The 15,750-nt window shown below is 40.5% G+C and overlaps 1 protein-coding gene across 1 annotated transcript in view; it reads left to right on the top strand.

Moving 5' to 3' along the window:
- Positions 1–10,464, top strand: part of ints13 (integrator complex subunit 13) — a 78,881-nt gene extending 68,417 nt beyond the window's left edge. Inside the window, exons 13-17 of the mRNA XM_060843264.1 lie at positions 1,202–1,356; positions 5,390–5,620; positions 8,583–8,722; positions 9,806–9,941; positions 10,211–10,464. Coding sequence (XP_060699247.1) covers positions 1,202–1,356; positions 5,390–5,620; positions 8,583–8,722; positions 9,806–9,941; positions 10,211–10,250 — 702 coding nt within the window. The 3' untranslated portion in view covers positions 10,251–10,464. The remainder of the gene's footprint in view (positions 1–1,201; positions 1,357–5,389; positions 5,621–8,582; positions 8,723–9,805; positions 9,942–10,210) is intronic.
- The last annotated feature ends 5,286 nt before the right edge of the window (positions 10,465–15,750 follow it).

Raw genomic sequence — 15,750 nt, 5'->3', positions numbered from 1 at the left:
AAATGTTGCTGGCTGGATTCTGTTGGGACCATGATTATTTATGGATATAAAGTTATTTCAGAACTGGTGCAGTGTTATTCAAATATCAAGGATATTCTTAAAGCAGTGGACCAAATTTCCAATTTCAATTTTCATTGGTTAAAATGAAATAATATGTCTTGGTTGGTCTGCAAAAAGCAGGTTGGTCATTTATGTTTCAACACAAGATGGGCAAGCATATATTTACATAAGATTCTGTGACATTACTTAAAGGATAATGATGAGAAGAATGTTACCAGTTGATGTGTTTTTGGGGTAATGGTGGCTAGTACACAGGGAAACTGTCTCCTCCCTGAAATATTACTATCGGATTCTAATCGGCTAATCTACTGGAGAGGTCTAACAAAGCTGTGGTTGAGATGAGTACCTTTGACATTATTGTACACAGTGCTAAAATAGAATATCGGCTCAGATTTTCGGCTCAAACCCTGGAAAAGGGCTTGAACTAGGAATGCTTGCGTCTACCTGGCAGTATTTATTTTAGTGTTTGCACAAGCACTGTATAAGTTTTTGTGTTAGGCTAATGTTTACTGGCAGTTTAAATGTGACCACCAAAAAACCAACCATTGAAATTCACTTACGGCACCATGGGTTAGGAGTGAACTTATTGAGAATTCTGACCTTGACAATGCATTTCTACCTGGTACTAGTCTCCTTTTGCCAGACAGCATGATCCACTATCCACAATGGGCTGCTGGCTAATGCAAGTTGAGAAATTGGAGGGAGGTGTTTAAAAGAAAAGATACTTTTTTTTAGATTAGATTAGACTTACAGTGTGGAAACAGGCCCTTCGGCCCAACAAGTCCACACCGACCCGCCGAAGCGCAACCCACCCATACCCCTACATTTACCCCTTACCTAACACTACGGGCAATTTAGCATGGCCAATTCACCTGACCCGCACATCTTTGGACTGTGGGAGGAAACCGGAGCACCCGGAGGAAACCCACGTAGACACAGGGAGAATGTGCAAACTCCACACAGTCAGTCGCCTGAGTCGGGAATTGAACCCGGGTCTACAGGCGCTGTGAGGCAGCAGTGCTAACCACTGTGCCACCGTGCCGCCCTAACTTCTAGCTGTTGCTCCCTGGTATGTCCAAAGTTGCCAATTACCTGTTTGTTCAATTTACTCATGTTTTCTCTTTTTCTTTTTGATGCCCAGGTTGTACCTTTAGCCAGTCTAATTGTGAAGGAGAGTCTAACTGATGACGATGTCCTTAATTGCCAAAAAACTATCTACAATTTGGTAGATATGGAAAGAAAAAATGATCACTTGCCCATTTCAACAGTTGGCACCAGAGGCAAAGGCTCCAAAAGGTAACACATTTCCTTAAGAGTGAATTTTAATTATCTAATGCTTCATTTCAGCTAGCCAGAGTTTTGCTGTAGACATGTTCAGTTTTTAATGTGATATTTGTTGTTTTCCTCAAAAGAAACTTAACTTCAGCCCCCTGGGCACTAAGCTCTGGGTGTTCTCTCCCTAAACCTTGCTTTCTTTTTAATGTGTTGCTTTAAAACCAAGACTTTTGGTTATCTGCCTGAATTGTGAGACATTTAGTGTTGAAGTGTTTCTGTGAAGTGACTCGGCATGTCATTTCCAGCAAAGGGATGCTATCAATGAGTTAAAATATTTTCTATTTTGCAACTCTAATACCTGCTTACCCTGACAAAGCCCCATACCAACACTGTACTGCTTGTCCCAGAAACCTGTTACAGTCTCTGTATTTTAGTGTGTTGTTTGTCCATGGTAGAATTTTCCTTTTCACATTCGTCTCCTGCCTTTCTGATCCAGCCTCATTGCTTTTGTGCTGGTTCAGTTACCTTTTGGAGTTCTGGATCCAATGTTCACTTTGCCCATCCCTACCAGAATTCAGTGTTTCCATTCTTTTGGTGTCATTATCTATAGCTTAATCTTGTGTTTCTTCTAACCTGCTTTAAATCTCTATAATAATCTTTCTACTTATTGATTATGTTCCTTCATTTGTGTGTTTTCTTCAAGAAATACTACATGTGTACTTTTATCTGTTTAAAATTTTGGAGCTAATGTCAACCTGAATTGGAAGTGGGATCTCCAGCAAACAATGTGTATTTTGCAGCAGAGTTTCTGTGTACTAAACCAACCAATCCCCCAGTGAAAAGAACTATTTCTTCAAAATTGAATGCTTGTTAGTTGCATAATATAAATTGTCAGCGTGAAGCAGTTTTCAGTAAATTAAACCATCATTTCCACTCATTCAATTTGGGATTTGTCATGTCATTATATGATGCCTGAAGCGTTATATTAATATTGGGTGATATTGAGTGTGGTCTCAAATTTGTGTCATGTGCTATACGTTAAGCAGCAGCTCTGCAGCGAAAGAGCTGGTGAAGGACAGGCTCTGCTTGTTTGCATATGTTCAACTCACTAGCAAGTGAAAGTGTACTTACTAGTGAGGCCAAGCCACCTTGATATACAACTGGATTAAATGGCAGCAGTTCGCTTTTTGTAAGAACATTGGAAACAGAAGCAGGAGGAGGCTATTTATCCCCTTTATTCCATTCAGTTGGCTCATTTTCTGCTTTAGCACCATTTTCTTGCTCAATCTGTATACTGTTTTTAATTCCTAGAAATCTATCCATCTTCATCTGAAACATACTTGATGACAGAGTCTCCCCCAGCCTCTAGACTAGAGAATTCTGGTGGTTCACGACCCTCTAAGTGAAGGATTTCCTCCTTATCTCAGTCCGAAATGACCTACTTATTCTGAGACTTTGTCCCTGGTTCTAGGAATGTCCTTTCTGCATGTAACCTGATAAGCCCTGTAAGACTTCTGTATGTTTGAATGAGTTCACCTCTCATTCTTCTCAACTTCAGAGAATAAAGTCTCAGTCTGTTTAGTCTGCTGTGATAGGACAATCCCTCCATCTCAAGAATTAGTTGGTTGAACCTTTGTTGCACACACTCTGTGGCCATTATATCCTTCCAGAGGTATGGACACCAAAGTTGTATGCAATACTCCAGCTTGATTTTACCAAGTCTCCATATAATTGCAGTTGGACATTTTACTCCTATATTCAAATTCTTGTGTGATAAAGGCCAACATCTTAGTTACTTGCTGTATCTGAATGTTAACGTGTGGTGACTCATGAACAAGAGTATCCAAGTCCCTTTGAAGTTCAACAATACCAGCCGCTCGCCATTTAAGAAATACTGTTTCTGGTTTTCTGACCAAAGTGAATAACCTCACATTTCACAACATTGCATTCCATCTGTAACGTTTTGCCTACTCACTCAGCCTCTTTCAGCAACTCTCATTCCACCTTGTTATATAAACTGCAAATTTGGAAATATTACATTTAATCCCTACATCCAAATCACTGACATCGATTGGGGGCCTTGCACTGGTCTTTATGGTACTCCACAAGTCACAATCTGACAGAATGAAAACAACCAATTTATTCCTACACACTGCTTTCTGTCTGTTAATCAGTTCACAGTACAGTTCCATGCGCTCTAATTTTGTTTATTAACTTCATGTAGGACCTCCTCAAAAGCTTTCTGGAAATTTAAGTATACTACATTTGCTGGTTACCCCCATATCTCTTCTATAGAACAGCCATTTTTTCTGCTAGTTGCATTCTTACAAAGCTCAAGTTTGTGAAACAAAATTTTTATTTTATAAATCCACATTGACTTTGCTGACTCATAGAGTCATATAGCATGGAAACAGACCCTTCGGTCCAGTTCAGGCATGCCAACCAAGTTTTCCAAACTAAACTAGTCCAATTTGCCTGTGTTTAGTCCATATCCCTCTAAGCTTTTGTTATTCATGTATCTTTCAATGTCTCATAAATGTTGTAACTGTACCTGCATCTACCACTTCAGGCAGTTCATTCCACAGGGCCCTCAGGGCCCCATTAAACCTTTCTTCTGTCACATTAAAAATATGCCCCCTAGCTTTGAACACACCCACCCTAGGCTAAAGACCATTGTTATTCACCTTGTGTGTGCTCTGATTTGAGAGACCCCTAACCTCGTACACTCCAAGGAAGAAAGTCCCAGCCTATCTTTATAACTCAAACCCTCCAGTCCTGACAATATCCTGGTAAATCTTCCCTGCACACTGTCCAATTTAATAGTAGCCTTGCTATAGCAGGTGACCACAACTATGCACACATTTCAAAAGTGGCCTCACCAACATCCTGTACAACCTCAACATGACATCCCAACTCCTTTACTCAAAGGTCTGAGCAGTGAAGGCAAGCATACTAAACACTGCCTTAACCATCCTGCCTATCCGTGATGCAATTTCAAAGAGCTATATAACCTGAACCTTCTTGTCTCTCTGTTCAACAACAATTTTGGCCCAACAGTTTTCAACTGCTTCATCAATCACCTTCCCTCTGTCATAAAGTCAAAATTGGGGATGTTTGTCAATGATTGCACCGTGTTCACCATTTGCGGGGGTGGGAGGGGTTAGGTTAGGTCTGGAACGTCAGTATGGACTCGATGGGCCAAATGGCCTGCTTCCACACTATAGGGGTTCAATGATGATTTTAAAAAAAACAAATGCCACTCTCTCTGTCTTTTGCCTCCCTTTCTATCCTTCCTATAGTGTCTAAACCCCAGAACGTTGAGAGGCCAGTCCTGTCCCTCCCTCAGCTTTGTTTCTATAATAGCGATGATGTCTCAGTCCCATGTTCCCATACAAGTCCTTACATTGCAATAAATACAGGTTAATTATTCAGAGTTACCTTGTTCTCTGACTTGCTGTTGCTTACGTTTTCTAATTAATTTGCTCCATTTAGCTTCAGAACAATCCTCATCTACCTCTCTATTCTCACTATTACTTAGAATATTCCAGTTTCTCACTCTCCACCATTGACATTATGCTGCAATCATTGAGACATCCTTGAGCCTGGTACTGGAGTGTCAACATACCATCCTGAACTCTCACTCACAGCTGCAGAATCCCCTGTCCGTGCCCCTGACAGAAGAGTTCCCCACAACAATTACTGCTTCGAAAGCCTGCCATTTTAACACAGGCCCTGTTTTCAATCCTTAATATAGATTGTACCAATTTCTTTACAGCTTGTGTTAGGCTAACAGGTATGGTTCCCTTTATTCTCTTGCCCTCCTTTCTTAAATAGTGGGGTTATACTTGCTGTTTGCAAACTGGAAAATCCATTTCAGAAACTGTAGAATTTCAGAAGATTGCTATCATTGCATTTACTATTTCTGTAGCCACTTATTTGAACATTGTGGGGTGTAGATCATGAGTCTAATTATGTTAATGCATTTTAATAGTTAAATATTTTGAAGTTCCTTTGGTACTTCTATCCAACTATGGCCTTCCAATTTCCGTTGCAGAGATGAACAGTACCGGATAATGTGGAATGAGTTGGAAACCCTGGTCAGAGCCCACTTAAACAATTCCGAGAAGCATCAGCGCGTTCTGGAATGTCTGCTAGCTTGCAGGAGCAAGCCGCCTGAAGAGGAGGAGCGGAAGAAGAGCCGTAGAAAGAGAGAAGATAAAGAAGATAAATCAGAAAAAGTAGTGAAAGATTATGAGCCTGAGAAATCTTGGCAAGATTCTGAGCGGTGAGTACAGAATTGTTGAAATGAAGAGGTAATTGATATTAGTAAGCAAGCTATCACCCAAGGTGTTACTTTTGTTTCAAGGTATGCCTCTTAGGAAATTAATTTTAATAGGCATCATTATTTTGTTGCAAAAATCTCCCATTTCATGAATTGGATAGCCTGCGGACAGGATGTCTTTCCTCACTTGACCATACCAACCACCTCAATTAATGGGGACAGATCCGCAATTAAGCACTTCTCTGGTAACCGGTTTTTATATGCCTTCACCCAAGCAGAGAATGAAGTACCCCACTGTATGGCTACTCATAGCTCAGCACCAATTGGCATTGCCATTCCTATAAGGATGTAAGATGGCTGCTGTTAGGGATGAAAGGAGCCTGATTCACTCTGGAAGCAGGAACAAAGATTCCCTGCTAATGATGATGCACTATCTGTGGTCTTTTAACTGACGAAGCAATCTCTGGTGTGGTAGCCCACCAGGAGAGAGTGCTGCTGATTGGGGAAATTTAATCTTGTTTTGAATGATAGACAGAAATATTGTTTTGTTCTCTGGGCCATGGTTTTAAAATTCACATTTATTGGTCATGATCTCAGCTGCCAAGGCCTTATATGCCTTTTACTCCTTGTTTTCTCTGTTATAATTTACTTGTTTGGCCTTTATTTTTCTAGTTTATATTAAGAAGGACTTTAATGTTAACTATTACATTATTTCTTTATTTTTATGCTTATTCTATGAAAGTCTGTGATGCTTGACTTTTTAAACTTTGTTTTTTTTACTACTTTGTACCGAAGAGGACACTGTGTGTGGTGAAATTAGACACTTATCACTGTACTTCTGTACTTGAGTACACATGACAATGAAATCTATATCTAAATTAAATCTGAAAGTTTGGTCATCTAACCTAATATTTCCTTATTTGGCTGCTGTCAGATTTTGTTTTATCATCAGCTGTCCCTTGGTTTGAGGATAGCAGCTTAGTCATGGATTTTCGCCCTAAGTCTACATGCCACTAAAGATGCTGATGCTAAATCCTCAGACCTTCGAACTGGGTTGATAGGAGCTTTGTGGTGTGCAAGGACAGCAATATGGAAGAGATTGGGGGAGCTTGCAAATCTGGTGTAGATTGAGTAGTAACACTGCAGTCACCTATAAACTGTGGATTGTTTATGTCGAGAGTGGACAATTTTGTTTTGGCATGAAAGCAACTAAGATTAACGAGCTTTCCATCTATTAATGGCAGAATCCTATTGAAATTAAAATATTGTTAATTTTAATACCGATGCAATTGGCCTGTTGCTCTTTGATCAGAATAGCTACATTTAGGTGCGTTGTAACAGGCATGATCTGACACTGGATATTAAAGGCATTTGTTACAGATCTCCCAAACCTGTTGTCATCAAGTCATCTAAATCCTGCAATTTCTTTCTGAATTTTCTTGGGCATCCAAGTTTTTAAGCACAATCTGCAGAGCCTTGCAACATACGGAATGAAGTGCTTTGGTCAAGTTGAGAAATGAAGAGTTTCTGGTGTCATTCTTGACAGTTCTAGGTTCTATAACACCCCAGCGAAGTGCTCTGGGAGAATTTAGTGTATTAAAGGTGGTGTCTAAATGCAAGTTGTTAAGAAAGTCTAGTAACCTTATGAACAGCATAATTTAGGGTTAACAACATATCAGGAAAAACAATTCTGCAACATCACTTACACTTGCACCATGTAGTAATAGCTCTTTACATTGCTGTTCATCAGTAAGGCAGGACTTACAGGATGTGTTTATAAATACAGATCATATGATGAAAAGGACCTCCATTTAAATTGGGCACTGGATAAACTTAGCAAAGAGTATATAGTATTTTATAGATTATTGCTATTATTGCCAATTAGAGTCATTGTTTTCAATATGTCTGTGAAATACACTGGGTATTTTGATAAACTGCAGTTGGCTATTACACTTAAAATGTAACCACATAGAAAATCTAGCAGAATAGAAGCTGGGAAGAGCTAACTAATCTCTGCAGCGAGCCTTGGTATGGAGTCAGCATACCTTGTCAGTTCAGCAATTGTATAGAACAATAGACAGTTCCAGTAATACCTCCCATCAGACCGATTACAAGATATTTTTGTATGGTCACTAGTGGGGACATTAGCTATGAAATAGCAAATTTTGAAGTGTAAGTTGCCCAAAATGTGTAATGTGCAAAAGCGCTGACAGTCCAACTATAAGCAATATGGGTCTAATTCTTTTGGAAAATGATATGCCTCAGTTTAAATTTCCAGCAGTAAATCCATCATTCTGTATTGGTTTTATTTTCTTCTTTGATCTTCCACTGCTTTCCAGAAGTTATTGAAGGCAGATTACCTCTGTCACGATTTCTTCCCATCCCAGTGTTTTTTTCTGGTGGGGGGAGTTCCGTAGCTGGAAATTGTCGAAGTTTCCATAAGGTATTGGTTATAGTGCTGGTTCAGTAACCTATAGAATATAAATTTTCCACAATTTGAACAGAATTGATTTGGTTGTTTGTGGCTATAATATAGGCAGCAAGTTACAATGTAAGCTTTGTAAAAGCTTCATCAGTCTCCTTCATGAAAGGAAGTTTACCACTGTTCATGTTCCAGTGTCACTCCGGCCGTCTATGGTGGTTGACTCTTAGTAACTTCATGGTACTTGGGTATGGGGAATAAATGCTATCATGCCATGGCTCCTTTGTACTGACAAAAAAATACATAAAATAAACTCAGGGTAATGCCCTCTATTATCTTACTGGAGGAAAGATGGTCACCATGTTCACCCTATCCTCACAGCAGCACCGGCATTTTGTTTGTCACCAGCTGCTCTAGTGTGTTTTACTAGTGTTCTGAAATATTTAAACTGAGTGTCACCCTCAATATAAGTGATCCAGTGCAGTATGATTTGACGGTATGTGTATGCAGTCACAGATAAACATTTGTTTCTTTTTTGTAAAGCCTAAAAGGAACACTGGAACGGGAAAAAGAGGAGTTGGCTGAAGCTGAGATAATCAAGGACTCTCCGGACTCTCCTGAACCCCTGAATAAGAAACCCCGAGTCAGCATCGGAGAAGTACAACCTCCTGAAAAGGTTAAAGGTGAGAAGCTGTGTTACTGGCAAATATCTGTTAACCTAGTTATGATTCTATCTCGTATTCAATGTGTGCGTAATACAATAGATTAAAGTGTAGCAAAATATCATCTCATGCTGTGCTAAACATAGTCTGAATATATTCTTTATAATATGATATAAAGCCACAGAATTGTTGGATACAATGGGGAAAGAGATTCAGATTGCTTGTCTTAAAAAGAGACATTGTATGAAGTTGGAGAGTATGACGCTAAGTGTGTGGATGTTATTTACTCCACATGTCTAATTTATAGTTTCTAATGTTTATGAAGTCAGTTATAAACAATAAATATAGCGGCAAAAACGGTGGCAATTTGGGAAATGGAGGTGCTATGGTGTTCGGAACTCTTGGCCATACAGCCTGAGGATTTGGCGACTGCACAACTGACATGTTACAGCATCACTACTGATGGGAGAATGTAAATGTCATGTGACAAATTCAGGTTGACAATTCTGTTAGTGTGGGCTGCAATCTATAATAGAACTCAGCCGACAAAAGTGTGATCATAAAAGGTCGGGATTTGTAGGCACACAAACAAAGATCGTAGAATAGCACAGCTTAGAAGGATACCATTTGGTTCTTCAAGTCTGTGCTAGCTCTTGCAGTGAACAAACCCAGTTTGTCTGTGATCCGAGGATTTTTTCCAGAATCCCAACAACTTGTTTCTTCCCAAGTATTTTAACCTGTCCTTTTTGGAAAGCTATCAAATCCGTATCCAGGACCCTTCAGGCAGTGCATTCCAAATCCTTACAAACTGTTGCATTTTTTTGAATAGTGTAACCTCACTTTGCACCTCCAATGGGTTTTGTACGCACTTGATGATGTGCAGCTGTTATGAGAAAGAAATGTTTGTATCTGTTCTCGCCAGCACCACCTTTTGCCCATTTCTCTCAGGAAAATTCTGTAACTGCTGAGTTTAGGATTAATTTAAACAATTGGCAGGGTACGAGGTGTTATACATTTGTAGGTGCAGGTAAGGACTTGGAAGGTACCTCTAGTGTGAGGAAAGCACTGATTTATTTTTTCCATTCATCTGTCTCAATTTTCCAGGTCCAATTTCCTTGCTTGCAATGTGGACTAATAGAATCAACACAGCAAATTCACGAAAGCATCAAGAATTTGCTGGTCGCTTGAATTCTGTTAACAACAAAGCTGAGTTGTACCAGCATCTTAAAGAAGAAAACGGGTCAGTAGCATTTTCACATTTTTGTACATACCTTCATCTGTGCGATAAGTCTTGGTTATTCATTACACTTAATAGGATGGTAAAATGTTAGATAAACTCTTTGAAAGAATGGGAGTTAAAAATTTTATTTTGATTCACTCTTCTGTGATAGTACGTAATATTCATATGACATTGCTTTGTAGAGTCTTAGAGGTGTAACCACATACTTGTAGTTCAAACATTTTTAACAATGTCTTTAGATTGACAACTTATGTTTGTGTGTGTTATAGAATGGAGACACATGAAAATGGCAAAGCCAGCAGGCAATAAAGAAAAGGTTCATCATGTGATGTAACAGAAGCACCTGGTCAGCTGTCATACTGTTTGTAAATTAATGATTTCTACTAAAGACCTGCGACATTTTAAGTATTTCGACCTCATCTACCTAAATGCTGCTTCTGAAATAACTTGTAATAAAATGTACAGTTTACAAGTTGAGCCGCGAAGCTTTAGAAGAATTTTACTCTTTGTTAAAGTTGGCATTTTGTACTGTAGAATACATTGACAATTTTAGACAAGGTTTACATAAAATTTGCATTGTTGTCAAAAAAAATAAAAGTTTTGACTTTACGCAAATTTCAGTACCCTACTAACTCCGAAATGCTCTTCACACATGACACACAACTTGTTATGAAACATTGTCTCCTATTTTGCTGCATCTAATTTCTCACATTATTGTATGAAGTTAATGTTCCCTCCTTGTTTATACTTTAGGATGTTTGGTGTGTTTATTGCCCATCACAGTTGCACTGTGAATGTAACCTGCAGCTTTGAGTGGCTTGTTAGTCCTTGACAGAAGACATCAAGAGTTGACTGTCTCAATTATTGGACCACTGTCTCGTAAAGGACATTGATTTTCACAGTCAGGCAGCTGTCATCGTTTTCCCACAATGATCACAATCAGTTTAACTTACCATTGAAATTTCACTTACTTACTTTGGAAGGCAATCACCAGATTACTAATCCAGCAACCCAGGTTTAGCTGGCAGAACTTGAATTCAATAATAATCTGGAATTAAAAGTCTAATAATGACCATAGATCCATTGCCGATTGTTGTAAAATCACATCTGGTTCACTAATGCCCTTTAGGGAAGGAAGCTGCCATCCTTACCTGCACTGGCCAACATATGAGTCCAGACCCACAGGTTGACTCTCAGCTGCCCTCTGGCAATTAGGGATGGGCAATAGATTCTAGCCTGGCCCGTGACATCCACATCCTGTGAATGAATTTTTTTAAATGGTGGGATTTGATCTTGCAATCTTCAGATTGTTAATCCACTATTAATCCATAGCTAGCATGTGGTTCTTAAAGACAGATAAGATGTTCCTATACACTTCAGTAATCTTAGAAAAAAAACAGCTCTTTAACTGTACTCGATATTAGTATGGTAAAAACAATGACTGCAGATACTGGAAACCAGATTCTCGGATCAGTGGTGCTGGAAGAGCACAGCAGTTCAGGCAGCATCCAAAATGCAGCGAAATCGACGTTTCGGGCAAAAGCCCTTCATCAGGAATAAAGGCAGTGAGCCTGAAGTGTGGGGAAATGAGCTAGAGGAGGGTGGGGGTGGGGAGAAAGTAGCATAGAGTACAATGGGTGAGTGGGGGAGGGGATGAAGGTGATAGGTCAGGGAGGAGAGGGTGGAATGGATAGGTGGAGAAGGAGCTAGGCAGGTCGGACAAGTCCAGACAAGTCATGAGGACAGTGCTGAGCTGGAAGTTTGGAACTTGGGTGAGGTGGGGGAAGGGGAAATGAAGAAACTGGTGAAGTCCACATTGATGCCCTGGGGTTGAAGGGTTCCGAGGCGGAAGATGAGGTGTTCTTCCTCCAGGCGTCTGGTGGTGAGGAAGCGGCAGTGAAGGAGGCCCAGAACCTCCATGTCCTTGGCAGAGTGGGAGGGGGAGTTGAAATGTTGGGCCACGGGGCGGTGTGGTTGATTGGTGCGGGTGTCTCGGAGATGTTCCCTAAAGCGCTCTGCTAGGAGGCGTCCAGTCTCCCCAATGTAGAAGAGACCGCATCGGAAGCTACGGATACAATAAGTGATATTCTGATGTAAAGTATAACCCTTGGATTTGTTCTTGGGCAATTTAATACAAGAATCCTTTGTCTGCAGTGCAGAAGACCAGGTCAGTCAGTGAACTGTAATTTTACACTATTTGATTTGTGAGTATTCACCGCCTTTTTAGCTTTTGAAGCCAGGCTGTTTCATGCGAAAGCCCATACATTCTCCTCATGCAGTGCACATTAACTTTTCTGAACCGACAGGTACTAAATGGTGTGGTTTCAAAATGATTTAAAGCTTATAAAACAAATGAAATTAGATTTTACTCATGTGTCTCTGATGATACACTCGTTGTCTTTTAGATCACTGCTTCTAAGGAAGAGTTAGTTGATATTTTGGTGGTTCAAATTGAAAATTAGGCATCCCAAAATGGGTAGTAAGTTATATTGTGCTACTGCCTATTAAGTGTATGCCCTGTTGATATTGTGGAAGTGGAGTACGGTTTGCCCATGGTTGTAATAGCAGGGACACCTCAGGATTAGTCTGAGATGGCTTTCTCACTCATTACGCATCCATCTGTAAATAGTGACTGCTTGCAATTGATCGGTTTTCTTGAAAACATAGTTCCTGGGAATGGGATGATCTTCTAAGTATCTACATAAGTAATAGATTGCGGTATTAGTTACAATCCGAAGAATAAGGAACAACATTGTGAGAATGACAGGCCAGACGTTTGTCAATAAATGAGAGCTCTGAGGTTGAATAACTGTGGTATTGAGACCTCCTATCATCATAATAGACAGGCAGACTCTACCATAAGTGTTTGAATTCTATACTGTGGTAACATTGTCTTGACAAGATGGATGCACGTGCAGGGCCATCTGACAAGCAGACTAGTTTGAACAATTCTTGAATGGCACTCGTTTGGACGTACAGCTGAACACAAGGAATTGTGATAATATAGTGGAACCTGGTTTTATGGAGAATAGAGTAATGCTGTTACTGCTGGAATTATTCATATACTTAGCTAGTTTTTCATGGAAGTATTCCACTCCGTTTCTACCTCTGCAAAAAGAATTTTTATTTCTGATTGCATTACATACCCTGCTATATAGTGGCTCAATTTCAGTTGCAATAGCTTCTTGGACACCAAGTCCATCTGAATTGGTTACAGTTAAGACACCCCCTTGTGAATACTGACAGTCTCAAGCGGATATCCAAGCAATTTTATAACTTGATTACATTCCACCCAAGACTCTCTTTCTGAAGGGGGTCCATTGACTGATTTACTTTCTGGCATTTCCATCCTTTTGATCTAGAATACTGTCTGCAGATATTAAATGATGAAATCTAAATCTTACCGTTGCCAAGATTAATTTAGTTGGGTTGATGACAGTCAGAGACTTATTGTGGCCTAACTGAATGTTGCAAAAGAAAAACAATTCTGTTGTAAATATTGTGGTATAATCATTTAATTCTTGTTTTCATTTGGTTTTGGCGTGGAGAATTATGTCACTAAGAAGTGCCTGAAACTCGTTGTACCATTCCTGACTCTCCATGAGAGATTGAGGTGAGGCCAGACAAAATTCAGAGACTTAATGCCTCATAATACACTGATATTATTTTATGCCAAGTCATGTCTGTTGTTCGATGACCTGAAAGTGAAGTACAACTGGCAAGGCGATCTGATTCCAGAGTGCATTGAAACCCAGAATGTGCAAAAACTGTCTTGAACAAAGCATCTCTTACAGCCCTGGCTTTACACCAGGTACAGTATCGGTCCAGCTTGGTGCAATATCAGCTTTGTGAGGTGTCCTCAAGGGTTATCCGAACCTGTGAATTACCTGAAAGAACTGCTCCCATTAGCTTTCTCCAGGTCAGTGGATGAAGAGGAGAGTACATTGTGGGCCTTCATGTAGAGTTTGTAAACCAGTGAGTATAATGCCATGCTTCATCACTTTAGACTGCTCTCTTGTAGTAATAATGGAAATGATTAAGCAGTATTAGAGGAAAGCTTAGGCATTTACTGCTTTCTGCTAATTGGCTGTGGAGTGGTGTGGGGTATGAGAGCATGTAAAAAAGTGAGAAAAAGGTCAGAGTTGCACTGCACGGAAGAGGTCATTCTTCATATTGATTCTACTGGCCTATTTCCAGCACTAGCCTTGAGTGTTTGTGTTCGCCCATCTCACCATCTTGCCCCACTCCCAGACCAATACCCTCCCCGACTCTTTATCTGCAGCTCCCCCTACTCTAACCTCCATCCCTGACATCCAGGACATCGACTTCACCACCACCAGATGATGCCTGGCTTGCTGTGTTCTTCCAGCCCCCTGCTTGTCTCCTTTGGATTCCAGTATCTGCAGTGTTTTGTTCTCTAGCTGACATTTCAGGTGGGCATCCAAGTACTTTTAAAGGTTGTGAGGTCTCCTGCCACTATCGGCATTCCAGGCAGTCACTAGGAGGGGTGGGGGTGGAAATAATGTCTTCACATTGCCTGTAAACCTCCCACCTTTCACTTTATTTTACACTCATTATTTATCCTTCAGCTAAGGGGAATAGCTGTTTACTATTCACCCTGTCAGTGCCCTACATAACCTTACACACCCCTATTGGGTCCCTCAGCCTTCTCTGGCTAAAGAAAACGCCTCGAGTTTATCCAGATTCTCTGCATTGCTGAAATGCTCCATCCAAGACAACTCAGAGTCATAGAGATGTGGAAACAGACCCTTCAGTCCAATCTGTCCATGCCGACCAGATATCCCAACCCAATCTAGTCCCACCTGGTACATACCCCTCCAAACCCTTCCTATTCATATACCCATCCAGACGCCTTTTAAATGTTGCAATTGTACCAGCCTCCACCACATCCTCTGGCAGCTCATTCCACACACGTACCACCCTCTGAGTGAAAGGGTTGCCCCTTAGGTCTCTTTTTTTATCTTTCCCCTCTCACCCTAAACCTATGCCCTGTAAGTCTGGACTCCCCCACACCAGGGAAAAGACTTTTTCTATTTACCTCATCTATGCCCCTCATGACTTTATAAACCTCTATAAGATCACCCCGCAGCCTCCGACGCTCCAGGGAAAACAGCCTCAGCCTATTCAACCTCTCCCTATGGTTCAAATCCTCCAATCCTGGCAACATCCTTGTAAATCTTTTCTGAACCCTTTCAAGTTTCACAACATCTTTCCGATAGGAAAGGAGACCAGAATTGCACGCAATATTCCAACAGTGGCCTAACTAATGTCCTGTAAAGCCGCAACATGACCTCCCAACTCATGTACTCAATACTCTGACCAATAAAGGAAAGCATACCAAACACCTATCACTATCTACCTGCACTCCAAGGTCTCTGTTCAGCAACCCTCCCTAGGACCTTACTATTAAGTGTGTTAAGTCCTGGTAAGATTTGCTTTCCCAAAGTGCAGCACCTCTCATTTGTTTAAATTAAACTCCATTGGCCCATCTGATCAAGGTCCTGTTGTAATCTGAGATAACCTTAGCTGTCCACTACACCTCTAATTTTGGTGTCATCTGCAAACTTACTAACTATACCTCTGATGCTCACATGCAAATCATTTCTGTAAATGATGAAAACATCCTGATGAATTTCCTCTGCACCCCCTTCAGTGCTATCACATCCTTCCTATAATGTGATGACCAGCACTGCATAGCCTACTCCAGCTGTAACTTAACCAAAGTCCTGTCTAGCTCCAGCATGACTTCCCTGCCTTTAGTAAAGACAAGAATTCTGTCTAGTGCCTT

Source organism: Hemiscyllium ocellatum, chromosome 23 (genome assembly GCF_020745735.1).
Source record: "Hemiscyllium ocellatum isolate sHemOce1 chromosome 23, sHemOce1.pat.X.cur, whole genome shotgun sequence".
Taxonomy (NCBI): Eukaryota; Metazoa; Chordata; class Chondrichthyes; order Orectolobiformes; family Hemiscylliidae; genus Hemiscyllium; species Hemiscyllium ocellatum.
The sequence above is the reverse complement of the archived record's forward strand: the minus strand, read 5'-3'. Positions and strand labels throughout refer to the sequence as shown.